The sequence below is a fragment of the Triturus cristatus genome, chromosome 3_1 (assembly GCF_964204655.1).
Source record: "Triturus cristatus chromosome 3_1, aTriCri1.1, whole genome shotgun sequence".
Classification (NCBI taxonomy): Eukaryota; Metazoa; Chordata; class Amphibia; order Caudata; family Salamandridae; genus Triturus; species Triturus cristatus.
In genome coordinates, this window is record NC_140583.1 from 979,567,324 (window position 1) to 979,587,998 (window position 20,675).

At 42.1% G+C, this 20,675-nt stretch overlaps 1 protein-coding gene across 4 annotated transcripts in view; it reads right to left on the reverse strand.

Annotated features, from left to right (window-relative positions):
• Positions 1 to 15,870: 15,870 nt before the first annotated feature.
• LOC146861354 (cAMP-dependent protein kinase inhibitor alpha-like) overlaps positions 15,871 to 20,675 on the reverse strand; it is a 330,507-nt gene continuing 325,702 nt past the window's right edge. For all 4 annotated transcript variants that reach the window (XM_085645658.1, XM_085645660.1, XM_085645659.1 and 1 more), the window contains exon 3: positions 15,871 to 19,579. In XM_085645658.1, coding sequence (XP_085501784.1) covers positions 19,497 to 19,579 — 83 coding nt within the window. In that variant the 3' untranslated portion in view covers positions 15,871 to 19,496. The remainder of the gene's footprint in view (positions 19,580 to 20,675) is intronic.

The following is a 20,675-nucleotide window of genomic DNA, read 5'->3' on the forward strand; positions in this document are numbered from 1 at the left end:
GGTAGCATGCCTATTCCTAGCACACTCCGTAGGTTGTGTTGCTGTCTTGGAGGTACCAACATGGATTTAGAAAGAAGTCAGCCAGCTCCTCCAGAGGGGACACCTAATAGGCATATGTACATTAAATACGGTATTTCTTCCATAATGTATAGTACACTGTGGAACAAATAGAAAGAACTCAGCCGGCTCCCCCAGAGGGGACACCTAATAGGCATATGTACATTAAATACAGTATTTCTTCCATAATGTATAGTACACTGTGGAACAAATATATGAAAAAGGATCCTGATGTACGAGTGAATCGGTCATTTGATTTAAAAAAAAAATCAGTATGTAGAGCACTGTTTGTTTAAACATAAGAGTTGACAAGATATGTTTGATTGTGTATAAATGTGGGAGAAAGAAGTGCAAGAGAGAGTGAGGAAAGAAGAAGCGATAGCAGAAAAAGTACAGCAAAAAACAATATATCAAAAAGCGTTAGAATTAAAAAATAAAGAGATGAAAGCAATAAAAGAAACAGTGGAAAAAGAGCGTTGTTTAGAGGTAACTGGCCAGTACCCTATTAGATGCCCCATTTATCCCATACTTAATAAACCTCAGGATGATTCCATCTTATTAGATCGACCTCTGCCCCGTATAAATTTCCCTCTGCCCCTGAGGATGATCTTTCTAAATAAGAACATCTTTCTTCAGATTATAAAGACTTAGATAAGCAAGATGGGCGACAGGCTCGCTCTACTTTGACTGTTGACGAAAAGCCACTATCATATCCACCGCTCGCAAAGAAGCTCATGGGACTACTTCTGCCCCAGACCTTGTAGTGATGGTTCAGCAGTGGAAGGATTTAGAGCAGCTATATTTTGCAGAGAAGTTCACCTGGGAGGTAAAACTTGGTTTTAGAAACGTTTCTAAAAACTTAGAGCTCACTGATATCAATTCTGATTATAAATAGTTAAATGATGGAACTTTTCTTTTTTCAAATACACCAGATTTAATTAGGCGGGTAGTTAAATTAAGGCATGATACACTACGTTTAAAAGCGGAGAAAAAGTTAGCTAGTAAAGTTAAAACTGCACAAACAGTTCAGACCCCAGTGCAGAAAGAAGAAGTTTTGGGGACAGACAATGACCCTAGTAATACTGTGGCCACTGTAAAACCGATGCGTGAAACTGCGACTTTGTATGTTCCTCCGAAGGGTGTGGGAACAAGTGCTGATAAAGATTCAGCTGATGCAAAGGGATATTTTGTCTATAATTGGGTCTATACTCCTTGGAGTAGAGCAGATGTTATGGCTCTTAAAGCTGCTTTGCCTGACCCGCGGAAAGATCCGTCCGCTTTTTATGAAGAAGTGGAAGGAGCAATTAGCTCCTGCACTATGCTTTTGCCAGATATCGATATTTTTTTGGGACTTATTTTGCCCCCTGATATGTGGAGATCAATTCGGAAGGTAGATGACAATGTAGCATATGGTGATACTTGGGTGCATTTAGAAGAAATAGATGCGGCTAGGGAACCTGCGCAGAAACCACAACAGGAGATATTAGATCTTCCCAAAGCTATTGTGACTAAATTGAAAACTCTCAAACCCCCTAAGAAAATAGATTGGACAACGTTAGCATCTTGTAAACAAAAAGTGGATGAGTCAGTTTCTGATTTCTTTACACGATTTGAAGAAACATTCCATGACTTTAGTGGGCTGTCATTGGCAGATGACACGGGTTAGCATCTGTTTGTCGACAAAGTTGTCGCTAACATGTTGCCAGAAATAGCTGGTCGCCTAAAGGCCAGCGAGAGTTCATGGACTACGTCTTCCCCAGTTTCCCTTTTGACTATGGCCCAGTATTATGAGCATCAGGAATTGGAAGCAAAAGGCAAGGAGGATAAGAAGGATAAGAAGGTTTAGGATTTAAAGACAAAAGTTATGTTGGCTCAAGTCTATGGTCCACCATTTAGAGGTGGTGGAAGAGGTGGACGTGCGAAGTATTGCCCTGGTGTACCCTATTTTCCTCGAGCAACTTTGTCTTCTGATCAGTGTGCTTATTGTAAAGAGATTGGACATTGGCGTTCTGAGTGCCCCCTTTTGCGAGGTCAGCAGTATCATGGGGTAGAGGAAATATGAGAGGCCGCCCAGGGAATTCAGGACATAGGGGAGGAATAGGAGATAGTACCGGGTTTGAGGCAGTTGAGCATGGGCCAAATTATTCTAAGACTTTTGACAGACAGAATCAATATCAAATGTCAGATTATTCGGCTGATGGTCTTCGGCATCCTGATTATGCATAGGAATGCCTAGGATGGGGTAAGGAACCGGTTGAGGTCCCACTAGATCAGAAAGGTCCCTATGTTGATGCAACAGTCTTGTTTTCTACTGGTGGGTTTCTGGTTGATACAGGAGCTACTCGTAGTGCTCTGTCTAAACAATTGGTTCCTAGGGCTCCCCTGTCTGGTGCAATCATAACATCGATAGGATTTGATGGGACACCTACACCTACATCTAGCCCACTGTCACAGCCACTTGCATTTAGTCTTGATAAATTCACTGCAACATGTCCATTTTTGCTTTCCCCTACCACGCCAGATAACATTGTGGGTATCGATATGCTTAAACATTTTCGTGCTACAATACATTGTTCCCCAGAAGTTGTGCGTGTTATCTTAAATGATAATTATCCAATGGTTGGGAGGTCTTGTCTCATTAAAGAAGATATTGCTTTGGCATTGTTACCTAGTACTTTATGGGCTACATCGGATACTGATGTGGGACAAGTGGTTATTCCACCAGTGCATATTCAAGTGAAGGAAGGTGCTTCATTGCCTCGATTGCCCCAATATAATATATCTCGGGAAGGCGAGGAAGCATTGACGCACATTGTTCAGGATTTGATCAAGGTTTGGGTTGTGGAAGTCCCTAAAATCTACATATTCATTACTGATTTACGAGAGGTTAATAAAATTATAGTGCCACAATACCCAGTAGTCTCTGACATCACGACACTTCTTACTATGGTTCTCCTACTGCCACTACATTTAGTGTAATAGATTTGAAGAATGCTTTCTTTTCAATACCTATTGTCCCTGATAGCCGTTATTTGTTCGGCTTCACTTTGAATAATAGATCATACAGATTCTATAGAGCTCCACAAGGGTATACAGAGAGTCCTAGCATTTATAGTTAGGCATTGAAAAGGCAGCTTGATTATTTTCCTGTCCCGACAGGGGTGGCTCTTATTCAATATGTCGATGACATCTTGCTGGCTGCTGATATCCCTGAACAGTGTAAAGAAGGAACACTGTCATTATTATCATTCCTTGCTTCTCATCATCACAAAGTCTCTCGGAAGAAATTGCAATTTTGTAGACAGCAGATTACCTATTTAGGTCACCTCCTGTCTAAGGAGGGACGTGCACTCACACCAGATCGCATTCAGACCATTTTAGACACTCCTATGCCCCGTATTCAGAAGGACGTTCATGCACTGGTTGGCCTTACTTCCTTTTATAGGCAGTGGATTCCTAGTTTCTCGTACATTATTAAACCCTTGTTGGCCCTTTTGACTAAAGACACTCCGATGCCTCTCCCATGGACTGCTGAATGCTAGAATGCCTTCCAACAGCTACGTCAAGTGCTTTGTCCTGCACCAGTATTAGGAACTCCAGACTACACTAAGACTTTCACACTCTATGTACACGAGAGGTAAGGTTGTGCCCTCTCGGTTTTAACAAAGACACACAGTGATAAACAGCGTCCTTGTGCATATTTCTCAGCTGTCCTTGATCCAGTTGCCCATGCTCTGTCTGGTTGTTTTCGAGCAGTGGCAGCAGCAGCTGTGTCCATACGTCAGAGCGAGGGAATAGTCTTGTCACATAGATTGTTTGTGTTAGTAGTACCTCATTCAGTCGATGCCTTGCTAAATCAAACGAAAACACAGCATCTGACTAGTGCCGTTTGACAGGACATGAACTGACACTTTTGGCTCCTCATATCACGTTGAAGATGTTTGATTCTGAATCCTGCTACATTATTGCCACTTCCAGCTACTCAGTCTCAGTCACAAGAGTTACATGACTGTATATCCCTTACTGAAGAACAAACAGAGGGTCATGTTGATCTACAAGATACACCTCTTTCTAGTGTTGATGGGGATTTGTGGGTTGATGGGTCCTGCCTGAAGTTGCCTGATGGTACTACATCTGCTGCTTATGCAATTACAACACTTCAGACAGTAGTTGAGACGGCTCGCATACCACAGAAATCAGCTCAAGCAGCTGAGTTGATAGCACTGACAAGAGCATGTGAGCTTAGTACAGATCTGCTTGTTAACATTTACACTGATAGCAGATACGCCTTTGGAGTGGCTCATGATTTTGGGCAACTCTGGAAAGAAAGAGGCTTTCATACTTCACATGGGACAGAAATAGTGCATTGGGAACTAGTACATAATCTCCTTACTGCCTTGACTTATCCTAAGAAAGTAGCAATTGTTAACTGTAGCGCACACAAGAAAGTGACCGATAAAATAGGAGCAGGCAATGCCTTTGCGGATCACACAGCTCGAGAGACCGCAATGCAGCGAAGTACCACATCTATGTATGTAGTCAAATCACCGGCTGAACGTCGGCATGATGCCAGGCAAGAAGTGCTGGACATGCAAGAATCTGCTTCTGTTGAAGAATTAGACCAATGGTCTAAGGAGGGAGCATTGGATGATGAGGGCTGTTGGAGGAATAAAGAAATGACAAAATGGAAGTTACCCGCAGCCTATTTACACCCTATGATTCACATGGCACATTGGCCAGTACATGTTGGAGCATCCTCAGTAACAAAGCAACTTATGCATGTTTGGGATCATCCAGAGATTGTCGGTACGGCTAAGAAACTCGTCCAGTCCTGTCTGATCTGTCTCCAGTATAATCCTAGAAAGGGATCACGAACTCCAACAGGAGGGTTTGCAATACCTACTGCACCTTTTGAGGTCCTGTAAATGGATAATATCCAGCTTGAATGCTGTAATAATCTGAAGTATGTTCTGGTAGTAGTTTGTGCCTTAAGTAAATGGGTGGAGGCATACGCCACGAAAGATAATACAGCTCTTACTACAGCAAAGGTGCTCCTAAAGAAGTTCTTTCCCCGATTCGCCATTTGCCGAGTTTTGTGGAGTGACAACGGACCCTATTTTATTGTGCAAATTGTTGAGTATCTCATGGAAGGGTTAGGAATCAAGCAGAAGTTTCATGCTGCTTTTCACTCACAATCAGCAGGACTAGTGGAACGTTACAATTCTACCCTGAAATTAAAATTGGCCAAGATACAGGCTTCCACATCTTTGAAATGGTTTGATGTACTGCCTTTAGCATTGCTAACCATTAGATCAATACCACATACACAATCTGGCCTCACACCATATGAGGTGGTTTTCAGAAGGCCAATGAATATTTGGGGGATTCTTAAGCTACGCCCTATACATGATATACCCTATGTATTGATGAATGACTATTTGTCTCAGTTGACTGACAGTTTGTTTTCTATTTATCAACAGGTTCGGGAGACTCTTCCAGACAGGTCGCAAGGTGAGGGCCACTGCTTGTGCCCTAGTGACTTTGTGGTCGTAAAGTCATTCCAGAGGACCAGCTCCCTAGCACTGAGATGGTGAGGCACTGAGCAGGTGCTGCTGGCTACCAGGACTGCAGTTCGAGTGACGAACCGAAAGAACTGGGTCCATGCGATACACTGTTGAAAAGTGTTTCAAGACCTAGTGAGCCCAGCTGCATTGGCAGATCACCACAATATCCTGGTCACCAAGAAAGGACAAGCCACGTCACATGAAGGATCTAAGGAAGTCTTCCCGGACCACACGATTCCTGGTACATCTCGATATCAGCTGAGACCCAGGAAGAAAGACACTTTGTTGCTGAAAAAGACTGTTTGAGCCACTGTCCTGGGTGGTTAAAGACTGACTTCAAAGGGGGGTAGTCTATTAGTGACTACTCGTCTCAACGTTAGTGAAGAAACCAATGCCTGCCCAGGACCTTAGGGCACCATCTGTTTTGTTGTTTGTCGTAAAAAAAAATATGCCTAAGGAGAAGAAACCAACTGCTGCAAGAGTTTGTAGCAAAAGAACAATGATTGCTACTGGACTTACCTTGACTGTTGTTACTGTTGCTATAATAACATGGATTGTAGAGGAAGTAGCTCCTGTCCGAAATCTATTGACTGCTACTACTCTGTCCCCATTGAGCATCATTACTATACTCTTCCTTATCATGAGCAGAAGCACAGAATGTCCTACCTCAATAACACTTTCATTCAGATGTTGCACCATACACACAATGCTACGAAGGTTACTAACTGCTGGGTATGTGGAATGACGCCAGCTAATCAGAAAAAGGGAGGAACACCTTTTATTCCTTTGCCGTTTTCACATAATGGCTCCTGCAGAACCTGGTTTGCACTATTGTGGGCTTCTCATATCACTAATATTACTAACTTTGATGTAGGAAGACTTAACGCTCAGTTGAATCAAGTCTGTTACCCTGATGAGGAAGGAGATACACAAGCTAAAGGAACTGTATGGGAAATGGAGGAGTATCGTCGAGGAAATTCCTCCACACACTATGTTTTCCCCAACACTCAAACCATCAAGGGAAACTGGCCTCCTGTTATTGCTGTTACTAGAGCTCGAGCAGATCTTTGTGTAAGCGATATTGGCAATATCCCTGTGGGATAAAGTGACTGTACTTTAGTGTTAAATATTACTGGAATGAACAATAGCAGTTTTTTGTCCTCACACAACACCTATTTCATTTGCTGAAGTAAAGGTTATTATCATCTACCTATTGGTTGGTCCGGCATCTGCTATGTGTCCTTTTTACTTCCACCTGTGTTTTTGGCACCTGCATCCTACCATAAAGACTATAAACTGTATAGTGACATTTCTAAGAGTCGATTCAAGAGGACAATAAACAATGATGAGGTGGATCAAACTGATACTGCACTACAGCAGTATATTGACTTTAATTTGGGACTATTCTTCTTTGTTGGTGCGGCCTTAAACAGCAGAAAGATTCAACGCTTGACACGTGTTGTAGAGTCTGTAGCCAATCAGACAGCAATGGCGCTTGGAAATATCACAGAAGGACTACAAATTGCGAGAACTGTGACGCCCCAAAATAGGATGGTCCTTGATGTCATCCTGGCTGACCGTGGTGGAGCATGTTGCATCATCAGGAGTAGCTGCTGTGTTTATATCCCTAACCACGGACCTTCAGTTTTTGATGCAATCTCCAAGATGCAAAAAATAGCCACTGAAATCCACCAGGATTCAGGGACTTGGACTTTGACTGGATGGCTATGGAACATGTTTACTGTATGGGGTTGGAAACTATTGTCAGCCCTATGTATAATTTTTTATATTCTTTTTACTTATTGCCTATGTATTCAATGAGGCCCAATTCTCTGTTCCCTATGTAATTCTACTTGTACCTCATGTATACCGACTGAAAGAAATGTCACAAATGTGAATGCTCGCTTGGCAATTTACCAAGAAATTACTGAATTTATGCAGATAGATGTGCACAAAGTTTTCCGCACTCTCTTAAAAGCATAGGAAGATGTCTTCAACATATGCTAAAAGGTTCATCTGTGGAAATCTGAAATTATTTCTGTTAGCATAAGCTAAAACCATCTTGGTTATGGCATCCACTTTGTTGGTTTTGTAATTCTCCCATCCTCTGCTGCTTGTCTTTTTCCCTGCCTGTGCTGTCTATTTTAGGTGACTTCCTGACTCAGCTAAAAGCAATATGCATGCTACAGAGTTTGTAGCTGCCAGGACACCTGGTCTCAGACTCAATTGTCTCTTAGTGCTGCCATAAGCACTCCTGCTCCCCCTCCCACTTTGCTGATTAAGTAATTTCCCATCTGCCCATGTTTGTCTGTAACCATTCCTGTGTAGGCCTGTACCTTCTATTTGTATCCACATGCTTCCACAGCGTCAGCACAAGTTGTGCATCCTGCTGAATCCCGCAGTAGATACGCATACTTATCCTTCCACTGAAGCCTTGAATCCGAGTCTTCTAAGGTATTACCCTATTTGGAGTTCCATACAATGAAACCTGAGCTCCCACACTGAAATTTGGATAGTTTCCATTTTTTCATACACTACACCCTTCTGAGGTCCTGACGAAAGCCCCCCGACCCTACGGGGCACTTAAGGGGCTGAAACATGTCGACCAAACAGTCGGATTAACTGTGCAGTGGACTCATTACATGCCCCTTCTGCACTTCACCGTTTTTTATTCTTTTCCCTTGCTCCAGACAAAATAAAATAAAGTCTAGGCAGCATGAAGAATTTGCTATTTTAACATTTTTCACTTAACACGAGTACTTCACAATTGTTTTTATCTCTGATCACTACTGTAACATCCAGTGGTTCCCTCCGGGCGGGGGAAGCATAAAGAGAAAACCCTATGATGATGCTGTCACGTTTTTGAAAATTCAGGCGGAGAACCAAGATATACCGCCTTCCGAACTGTTTAACGTGAATTAGGGTTTTTTGACCAAATAATGGAAAGAACCACCTAACCCTGGAAACAGGTACAAGTGATCCATTCTCTTTTTTGATTATTAACTTGGACACTTGTATTCATTTATTTACAGTTGTTTCACATTTACTGGAATTTAACATGAATTTAATTCTGAATCTAATGTACTGACATTTCTTATTCATTGTAGTTAAATGAGCACACACACATTAAATCTGCACCATTAAGTTAATATGTTAAGATAGCATGAATAGGCCTGTATTTCTTTATGAGTAGAATACTATTTTCATTTCTGCTTGTGTGACTTTTCCCCTGCAGGTACATTTACATGGTTTGATAGTTTGAGAATAGATTTAACTCTGTATTAGTGATGGAGAGCCTGAGAAGAAGACCTTGACAATGAACATGGAGAGCCAGAGCATTAACTGGCAAGTATATTCATCAATGTATTGAGGAGTCAAAGGTACCCAAAGACGATGTTGTTCTCAGGACTGTCCTAGGAGAGTTTATTAATGTATCAGCTAACAACGTGAGAATGGAAAGGACAATGGAGCTCCTCATGTAGTGACAAATGGGTGTTACCCAGTGGTTTATGTGGTATTAACTAGTGTTCTCACAGGTTGAGGTTGGCCATTTTTTGCTTTGTCTTTGAGAGGTACAGACCTCTATGTTTACCCTTTTGATTCTTTGCTGCAGTGTTGCTTAGGCTAACACTTATTTCCCTATCCATAGAAGACTCTTGACCGAGCTTCTGGAATGATGATGCCTTCTCACACACAACTTCCCACACCTTTTTCTGCATTTTCCCAACCTTTTGAGATCCTTTTAGACTTAACCATCCTGTTTAGTTTTAGACTGTAGATTTGAGGACTTTATGTTTTACTCATGTTTAGAAGAGAAGGTCGAAGACTCTTCTCTAAGCACCAGATGTTGCTTTTAATTCTTTATATTGCTGTGACCGAATGACTTGTTTGTCTCATACTGTTGCACCTGAACTTCTTCAGGAGGTTGGACTATCCAGTTGTGATTCTGTACCTTTATAGCATGGTATTGAGATTGATTTACATTACCCAGACTGTCAACTTGTAATAAAAACTTCTTAACCTTATTTTTTGATTCCTGGTCCTTTTTGTGTAGCCAAACGGGTTACACTGTTAGTTAAATGTGTATGACTAAGTGCTATCTCCCATCACCTCTCAGTCACTCAAACAGATTCATCGGATGATTTATGGTAAGTGGGTTGGCTCAACCCTGGATCATTGCTCTAAAATCCTTGGCAACAATGTGTGATTTTGGTGCATTTTCTCAGAAGTGACCAGGTGGTGGTTCACTCCAGGGGACCCTTGCAGTACAAAAACTATCCTTTTATACTGACCCTACTTTGTATGTGTGCTCTAAAATCCAGTGCATTTGCAGAGTTGGAAAAATAAGGAGAAATGGAAAAATTTCTCCTTGTTACACCTGCCTCAAGGACGTGTAAGGTTTGGGCACAAATCCCTGTCTGCGAATGTTAGTAGATTGAGATTTGAGTCAATACCAGTGGGTGATTGCATGGGAATACTGATGTACCACACATGGAAAACCCCCATAATGCAAAGTAGCACAAAGTAATGCCTAGTGCTACTTTGGAAACTTTCCAACGTAAATCCTGGTTTGAGTTGGATAGTAAATCCCAGCCCAACACTTTGCGCTATGTTTGTGTCACTTACATGATATAAATCCGATGCAAAGCACTAGTACATGTGGGCCTTAGTGTGAAATGTAGGCATTTCATGATTGGAAGTCCTGAGAAGGAAGTATGGTACCGGTGGCTTGTGGTAAATATGGAGAGCTAACCTTGCTAAATGAAAGCATGTTATTTAGGAGCTGTTTGTTTTAGTGCCAATAAACTACACTTTGAAGATTTCGAATCTTGCTTGTAGCAGCCTTTTCTGTTCACACATTGGTTTTTGGGTGACCATTGCATGGGTACAGTGCAGGTCTTTCTCCTAGAGTCTTGGTTGTTCTTCCTAATTGGGTGACCACCACGTCAGAAAGCCCAAATGAATGTACCCACCAATGTTTGTAGCATTAGTGATACTCACATTCTGGTACACCAGGGTGCTGGTTAACTGGTCAAATTCAGTAGCCCCTTGCGCAGAGCAGGAAGAGTGGAAGTTGTAATTCGTACCCTCTGCTGATGTGTATTCTTGCACCGGTGGAGGGAGCAATCCCAGAGTCAACAGAAGTGAACACAATCTCAGTCTGAGGTACGTGTCACTTAGCCAGCCTTTGTGTCCCCCGTCCTCAGGCAAATTAAGCTGCATTCGGATCCATGAATAAAATCTTACTTGATGGCTTTACAGAACTAGGGGTCGGAAGTACGGACATTTTACTGGTGCCGCCTGCAAGCGGTAAAATGTATTTTGCCATGTACTGAAGGTAAATGAGACTTGGTAATTTGTTACCAAATTGCATTTTGCGATTCGATATTAGGAAGGGGTGTGTTTAGGGTGTCCCTTCCTAATACCGAATAGCACTGGTAAGTATGAATGTTTTGCGACCTGCAATGCGGTTGCAAAACATTCCATTCGCACACGGGAAGGCGTATCCAAAGGACCCCTTCCCCTTTGTGAATGTGGGCGCCAACATTTTCTAAGAGTAGGAAGTGGTCCCACAGACCACTGCCTGCTCCTAAAAAATGAAAAGGTAGCTTTTTATTTTTGAAATTGCAGGAAATTGGGCTGCATTACAAACACAAAAATATTGCTTTATTTACAATGCTAAAACAACAGTTGATGGACAGAATGCAGAACAATGTCATACATTCACCCCCAGCACAGAGATCTGGGCCTAAATCCATCGTTTTTTTGCTCACCATGCCATTCCAGTTTGAACCCAGCCATATGCAAATCAGTCTTGACCCTGTGCCTCATGGGAACAGTCCAGCCCGAACTGCCAAGCCAGGTCCTCCCTGGACTGGAAACCAGTATCCTAGGACCGGTTTCGGGGTTTCACCCCTCTTCAGCCAGGATAGCTTGATTCCAGTGGCATGGAGAGCACGGGACTCACATCTGAGCATACCCGTCCCACTCGGGGTGACAAATGCAAAAACAACAGTTGATGGACAGAATGCAGAACAATGTCATACATTCACCCCAGTACAGAGATCTGGGCCTAAATCCATCGTTTTTTTACTCACCATGCCATTCCAGTTTGAACCCAGCCATATGCAAATCAGTCTTGACCCTGTGCCTCATGAGAACAGTCCAGCCCGAACTGCCAAGCCAGGTCCTCCCTGGACTGGAAACCAGTATCCTAGGACCGGTTTCGGGGTTTCACCCCTCTTCAGCCAGGATAGCTTGATTCCAGTGGCATGGAGAGCACAGGACTCACGTCTGAGCATACCCGTCCCACTCGGGGTGACAAATGCAAAAACAACAGTTGATGGACAGAATGCAGAACAATGTCATACATTCACCCCAGTACAGAGATCTGGGTCCCTTGCTCACTTTGCCACTGGATTCAAGATAGCCTGGCTGATGAGGGTTATGAACCCGAAACAGGTCCCAGGATGCTTGTTTCCAGTCCAGGGAAGACATGGCTTGGCAGTTTGGGCTGGACTGTTCCCATGAGGCACAGGGTCAGACTGATTTGCATATGGCCATGTCTGAACTGGGGTGGTGGAGTGAGCTAAAGAATGATGCAGGATTAAACCCAGATCAGTTGACTGGGGGTGAATGTTTGATTTGCTCAAACGCTCCGTCCATCATCCCCTTTGGCAGTTCCATTTGCGACCCACTGTGAATCACTAACAGTATCAAACACATTGTTGTACATCGCAGCTTGCGATTTGCTAATAGCAAATCGCTGAAATTCGCTATTAGGAAATTGCATTCACTTGATTTGGTACATCTGGTCCTAAATCTGCTGCTCGTTTATTCAGTCCATTATCATCGGTTCTGGAATGGTTCGCCTTATTCTGCCAGGAACATCTAGGATCATATAATATTCGGTAAACAATTTAATTGCTCTTTTAGGGAATCCATGTCTCCCTTGTGTATTTGCCTTTCAGCCCTTGGACACCTTTTGATCTTTAGCTCTTCATAAGCGGATTTAAACTGGATTGGAAGACAAGAAGGGCTGGATAAATACCATCTCTTTTCCTAATGCTTAGCAAGGAACCCAACTCTGACACTACTGTGTGTGTCCCTCTCAGACTCCAAGCGGTAGTCATCAGCCTTCAGTCCCCCTCCATGTCTGCTGCTGTTGCAGTGGTCTCAAGGCCACAGTGGGAGAAATAAACGACTCGTGAGACTTTAGAAAAAAGAAAGTGCTTTATGTGAAATTAGGGCATCTCAAAAAACACCATCGGCGATTTTTACAGTGTTATTCTTTACAAGTAAAACAATTTTTACACATATGCTCTCACAACAATCTCACACTCAATCACACTTGCACATTAAAAAAATCATTTGATATGGACAGGAAATTCACCAGCCTTGCATTTACCTGTAATAAAAAAATACAAGAGAAATAACAAACTTCACCAGTATCCTTAGTTCAAGGCTGTCCAATAAGCTAACACCCTGTATAAAATGTCGGATTCCTGCCAGCATGGAAATTCTGCAGGCTGTCCGCAAAAATAGGATGTCACAGGAATGCCACCCGCGTGATGACTAAACTGAACACACGCCTGCCAATTGGAAGAACTGCTGGTTTTATCTCTATAAACTTTGAATGGTGTCACATTTGGGCAAAGAAGGCCGCCTTGACAGACATTTACACCTAAAGGTTAAAAATAATGCCTCGAATTGTAGACACAAATATTTGTACTGGTACTGGTGCAAATGTAGGAACGGGTAAAATCTCATAGATACAAATTAGGCCATTTACCCAGAGCACGTTGCTTCAGAAAGCTGGCATGTTTGGGGAACTGTCAAGGAGTTGTGACAATAATCTCAAAACTGAAGCAGACATCACCAAGCAAAGTGTCATTCTGGTGACTGTTAGATGTACAGGGCTGGGTAAACTCTTTTTGTTCGGCAATATATAACTTTGCAGTTTCCATGTCTCTACCCGTTTCCTTTCTGCCATTTTTATTTTTGATCTTTTATGTACCCAAATAAAGATATTCTATCCCACTGGCTGTTTCAATTCTGCACATTAATCTCTGTAGGAGTAATTATTTTGCATATGAACATTCCTTCTCCTGCCCTGGGTTCCGATAGCGAAAAACGAGTGCACCTGCACAAATTAAGCAGTAAGTGGGGCCACATGAAACAAAGGCTCCTTGCCACTGTATTGATCTTCTATTGATAGCTACGACCCTGTTCCTCACCCTCATTTCAGAACTTAAGTCTTTGACGGAAGTAGAATTTGCTCCTTAGACTCAATTTAGATTTACTGCTAAATTCCCGCATATTTTCATACGTCTTTTGCGCTTTTTTCACTTTTTTAATGCAAATGCTCCGTCACATGTGAGCATTATATCGATGTTTTATAATGAATTAGTCATCTTTGTAAGTATGTATTTGGTGAAGGGTTTGGTCCAATTGTACCTTCCACATTTAATCACATGGCTTATTTAAGAGGCAGAGAACTTTTTTTCTTATCCCATTCTGCCATCTAGCGGCCGTTTGTTGCGCATTTTAAAATCTTCAAATGTTCAGTTTGAAAATTTAGCTGCGTTTAATTTCAGCAGATTTTTTTTGTAAACTGTTTACACTTTTACATTATAGTCAGGGCTTTAAATGGGATGAAAAAGCTTGGGGGTCTCTCAAAGGGGCGTGGTTAATGTAATTACGGGCGAGGCTTAAAAACACGTACGCTAAAAATATGTGTTTAGCACAGTGTGCCGCCCGACTTGTTTTTTGCTGTTCCTGTCATTGCGTCCAGATATATGATACACGTCACATCATACCTACAAGTCAGGACTATTGACTTTGTCAATGGTTGCCAGTTGCATAAGATCAATGAGCAGCAACTATGGCTTTTATATAATATTGAAAAAAACTTCCACTTAAAGCCCTGGTGACACCACGACAATGTTGCTGCTCCTGAGTTTCAAAAAGAGAAGGGAAATCCAGAGAGAAAATGACTCTCTTTAAAGGATTTCTCTTCCTCTACAATGCTCACATCGACGTGCCTTGTGTCACTGCAGTCTGGGAAAAAAAACATGGACCGCCTGTGCCAGGACACCAAACAGAGCCCGACAGAGAACCGTTTCAAGGCCCCCTTAAAAAAACTGCCGGTGCTCAGACCCGGTGAGACCCGGCCCACTTAAAGCCCTGATTATAATATAACTTTATATATATATATATATATATATCTCTCTCTCTCTCTATATATATATATATATATATATAGTAACACAGCGCCTTGCGGCAATTACGTTTTGAAAAACACTGAAACATAAGAAATTACACAGAATTTGGAAAATGCAACCAATATTCTTTCTTATTTTAATTTAAAGCTAATAGGGAATTTGACTAGTTTCTTGTAACCAAATGGCTTGCTGCAACATAAGAGCTGTATTTCAAAATTCTGCTTGAAAACAGATCTTTCCGATTTTCTTGATCTGTCTAACTCTGCACGAGAAAGAGAGGTTGTCACTGTAGAATTTCGACTTCCGGTTTCAGTAGCAGCTGCAAACTAACTTCCTTAGGATTATGGGTGCTGGGATCAGCACCCGAGAGGAGGTGCCTGTGTGGAATCAGGAAATTCATCGCACTTGCAATTTTGGCCCCCTGATCCTTTCTCGTAGTTAAGATTCCCGCCCTGTGACGTCCTCTATAACGGTTCACCTAAGGCAGAGCGTGAGCATTGCGTCAGCACACCAAGTGCATTGCTGACAGGATGACGGGCGATGAGTCAGAGATTATACACATCATCTGAAAGGTATTGCTGGTTCACTTCCTTTAACATACTCTACTTTATTCCAGGTATAGGAGACCTGGAAAGCTCAAACGATATCTTATTTAAGTAAATACCCCTGAAGGTATAGCCAGTGCATCTGACTTCTACTATAGCCTTATAGCCTGCCATAGCGGGCTATACCAGCTATTAAAGGCCCGCTCCAGCGTTAAAAGCCCGAGCCGAAGGCCATTAACAAGGGAGCGGGACTTTAATAGCCAATATAGCCAAGCTACGAAGGGCTATAAGGCTATTAGAACATTCTGCCACTAGAGGATAGCATGTTCTAACAAATAAAACAAAGGCCTCTCGGAGCCAAGGGGGTTTAAATCCCCTCGGGCTCCGAGAGGCCTTTGTGAAAACAACATTGGAATGTTGCTTTGCGGGCCTTTACCAGCCCGTAGAAGCACGAGGCACTCCATTGTCTTCAATGGAGTGCTCCACATTTCAATGTTCTAATATACCTAATGGGGAGAAACATGGTGTGTCTTCCAGTCCTTCCTGGAGGAAATTTGGAAGTCCAAGGAGTACATGGTGGAAAGGTGGTTTGAAAGAAGATATTTATGGCTAAAGGTAAAGAGGAGACTACCTTATATTTTAAGTCCAAAGACTCGGTTGATTTCACATGTGAATGTCGAGAATGGAAGGTAGTACAGGCCATGTAGACCTGTCCCCTGATCTATCTTTGTATTAGAAAAACTCAATTTAGACTGCACCCAGGTTTGTCATCAGAGATGGCAGCAATCATATTTTGTATTCATGGAATATGCAGATATATTTTGTGGAGAAAAGATTCCTAGATTAATCTTGTTCTAGATTGTTTTTGGTTGTTATCATTATAAGATGGTATTTATGTCAATTGTTTTTAAGTATAATGCCACCATCCACAAAAATTGTATATTGCTTTACTAGGTCAATGGCCTTTTCTTGATGTGGGTTTTGTCTTAGATAAATATTTTTGTGAAATGGCATGTTGTTATAAATGTACTTGCATTTCACTACTATATTATTTTTTATGCCTTGTGAATTTCAGGGCCTATGACAGATATGTTTTGTTAAAATGTTGAAGCATACATGCTCCAAGCCATTGCGATGCTAAGGAAGCCGGATGACATGTTATCCCGTTTGCTCATTCCCTCACGGTTTGTCTCTGCTTCCATTCTGGGTGCACCTCAGCCTCTCACTCCAAACAGGAGAGCCATTGTCTTAAACCAAACACCAATGTTCTGTCTTCTGGAGTATTCCCCCTTTTGCTCTTCAGACTTTATTTCATTCCCTATTCTTAGATTGTGTTACTTGGACTTCTAATATGCTCTGTGATACCTGTTTCTCTCTGTTGGTGACAGTCTTTAAAACTACCCTCCTTGAAGACCCAGCACCTCTTTTTCTAGGCCCATCTCTGTGAATGGACCTTGTCTAGTCCTGTCTCGGAATCTCTTCACCTTCACCTTTCTCTCCACAAGGACATGCCCAGCCCCATGCCCTCTTCTGTCCATTCACCCTGTCCCTCTCTGTTCAAGGAGTCTTCAAAACCTCACCATATCATATAGTCTTTCTCTTCATTGAGGGAGTACAGTGAAGTTATTCCATGGAAAGATATAACATCCCACTGCGTACAGCACTTCACAAGCATGTGAAGATAGAAGTAGCCCTGATCCCCCTCAAATGATTGTACTTGAGGCAATTATTAACAATGGCTGCTGTGACGGCTACTCACACGTTATCAAGGATGCTGACCGTTGTGACATTGATTACATTCAATTCATTTTTTGGTTGCTTTCCCTAACTCTGGCTCCTGGTTCGAATCTCTTCCAGGCGGCCCATGCAAAAACTCCTCGCTCCAAACAACACTGCACTTTATGCTTTTCTGCACTCTATATACCAGCTTGCAAAAATTCTTTTTACTACCACTTTTAAAGCACAAGCACTTTACATCGCACCAAGAGGGGCTGATCCTTTTAAAATGCTTAAATACTCCCACAATTTGTTTCTCTGTCCTCAATTATATCTTGTCTGCAGTAAACTTGAGGAGGAGCTATACTTCATGAGAATATTTCCTTTCTAGCCTTGATGGGATAGTTAACAGTATTTAAATGAAGGTTAGCCTCGTGTGCCTATATAGCAATTTTTACATAATTTATATTCCATTGTGTTTTATTTTAATTCGTGTCAATTGATGTGTGATGTTTCATCAAAAACCTTTGTTCATGAAAACCATATGATGTTTAATGTATTTTTTTTTAATCTGTGTTATATGGTCATTGTTATGAGGGAATAAAGATTATTGACTGACTGACTGACATGGGTAACTTCAAATATTAAGTTATGGAACTCTCGACCCCCAATGTTTGATTCATGACACCTCCACAAGCGGGAATTAAGTTACACTGGTATGATGTAGCATTACAGACTCAAGGTGTCAGTATTGATCCAGCTCAGTTCAACTGCTCTGGTGGTTGTCTGTCGGAGGCCCCGTGATGCCTAGAGGAAGACCCTTGTGCCAGAGACCTGTGGTTATGCTTGCTTCTCTATATGGGTTGGATGACGACATTACTCCAGGTCATTGTGACACTCTCTTTAGATCTGAATTACAAATCATTGATTTCAGGTGTGCTAGTCTAATTCGTTCAATGGAAGTAAAATAATGCTGCAAAATCCAGAATACATTAGTCCATTACTCAAAAAGTCCAGGACTGGAAATAGTGTCCTTAATTACCCGGAAAGAGTTTGTAGTTCTATATAACAAAGTCTCTTCTTTATATTGAAACGAAATCAAGTTTTACAAAGCGGAGTGTACCATGTAAATTTACTTTCTCAATTATTACAAGGAACATCTGTGGTCTCAGAGAAGATAGCACTAGGGAGCATTTCCCTACCTTATGTGAGAAGGCAGCATGGCTGATTTATGTGATCAAATGAACATCTTCATTTGTGGTTTTGGCTAGCTTGATAATCACATTCTTGAATTCACAATGCAGGATCAATTATGAATTCCCTTCACAACAGAGAGCAGGTCCAAACAAGTTCACAGCAGCTTCAAAAGGGAAATAATTGTTCAATAGGGGATTCGTCAACTTCGGAGTTGTTACAGGTTTTGAAAGAGCCTTTTTTGCAGTTTCTTTATCGTTACAATTTTCATGCTGCGCTTTTGCCTGCGTGTGGTGATGCGTGACATTAAGTACTGCATGTGATGGGCTGAAGTTATTATGGTTGGGGAACAATGAATTATTGGAATACATCTTGTAGGACAGCTGCATAAGAAGCTGCAAATAGCTTTTTTAAATACTACCTTTATTCTGTAGATAAGATAAAGTCTCTTTGAGTACCACTCCTAGTGCTGTCTCAAGCAGAGCTAAAAGTGGGGCAATGTGAACACGGTTCTAAACATTGACATTTTGTTTAACTTTATTCACAACTGCTACATTGTTTATACTTTTGGGAGTGACGCACCTGTGAAAAATCTACAATTCCTTCCCAGGAACACAATGTATTTCATGGTTTTGGCCACTCAGACCCTGCCTCCCTCTCGCCCTTCCACTATTTTTGATGACAAAGCTTTCTCCTTCTCTCCGAAGGAATGCCTTGAAAAAGGGATACTGAGCAAGCCAATGCGAAACATGAATAACAGGATGACATGTTACCAGCACTGTGAGGGTATGCTTGGCGTTACAAATACTCCAGGGAGAGTCTCTTGCAATTCCCTGCAGTGTGTAGAAGTTGGTCAACAGTTTCACAACCATTTAAGTGTGAAGACGAAAAACATTCGTTTCCGAGACAAATATATGAAGAGAAATATTCTGAGGTGTTTTTTTTAACAAAATCTTTTTTTTCTTATAATTGCTATTCTTAGTTCAAAGGGTAGATGTTTCGATCACCCTTCCACTTTTTTCCTGTACCTCATTTCCCCCCATCTGCCTCCGCTCTTGGAGCACACAAGTTGCCCATCGGCACAGCGCCAGGGATCACCCGGCAACGGCAGGCCGCACGTTGAAAGACATGTTGTCACATCACAGTCTCCATCTTGGTTTGTCTTGAAAGCGTTCCTCCTCCATGGAGGAACGCGGTTACGAGGCGTCCTTCAGCTCAGGACTTTGATTTGTTGATGGAGGGACCTCTGTGGATGGCGACTGCAGGTCCTGCCCTAGATCTGTAGGGGAAAGAAGAAAATTCAACAGGTATTAGATCAAACAGGAAGCTGAAATGTGCAGAACTAATAGTCAGCGGAGTATGAGTTTTGCTCGAAAGAGTGATTGCTTCAATGGGGGGACGGGGTTGTAGAACAACAGCTTTAACCAACAACAACATCAAGTTGTTCAGAACACTTAAACAATAGATTCAAAAGGAGCGGAAGGGCATCAGAGGCCAGTGCAACTCACAAACAAAGAGTACAAAAACCTATACAATCATACCACACGCATGTTCTAAGAGCACAATTTTCTAATTGATGTTTTTACTGAATGTGGCTAGGAAGAGAGCAGGCCCAGCGAAGAAGCTTCATGCAAGGAGATAAGAACTGGAATCTGGACAAGACCAAAGCTGGATACTAGCCAGATGAGACCTCAAGCCAAGACATGTGAGACCTACGAGGGGTTTGCCCACCAGGCACAAGAAAAGAGTGGGGTCTCCCTTCTACAAGCTGCTTGCAATTATGCTACGGCAACGGCACAGAACTGTCACAGTGACTGTCAAAGGACCGGTCAATAACTAAATCCAACCGCATACTAGAATTATTGGGGTATAATTGCCTAAACCCAGAGTTGGATTAGTATCTCTGAGCATGTGAGAACATACACATCTCTTGTAATATTCATTCTTCCTACGGGTGAAAAACTGCTCTCTATTAAATCCCTTACATAATCACAACAAGGCTGTGCATCATACCTCGTAACTCCTGGTTAGTTGAAAACCACATATCTGTTGCAGATAATAAGATGAGATTCGGAAACTAGGCTTTGACTGATTGGATAAAACAAAGTCAACAAGCTATTAAACGGTAGCAACATTCAACATACATTTTAAGAAAAGTGAGGGCGATGTTCTGTCCTCATAGTGAGAGAAAGGATGCAAGGAGAGCACCTCTGGCCACTTTTGTGTGCTTATTTTCTAGAGGGTCTTGCCTCCCCCTTGACTTGTCTTTTTTAAACAGATGCACCCGTGCAGCAAAGGATGCACTGGGATTGATCGCTGAGGGCGGAGAGGCAACATACACTTCTTGATGTGATTCCCTGCTGTACCTAGTCAGG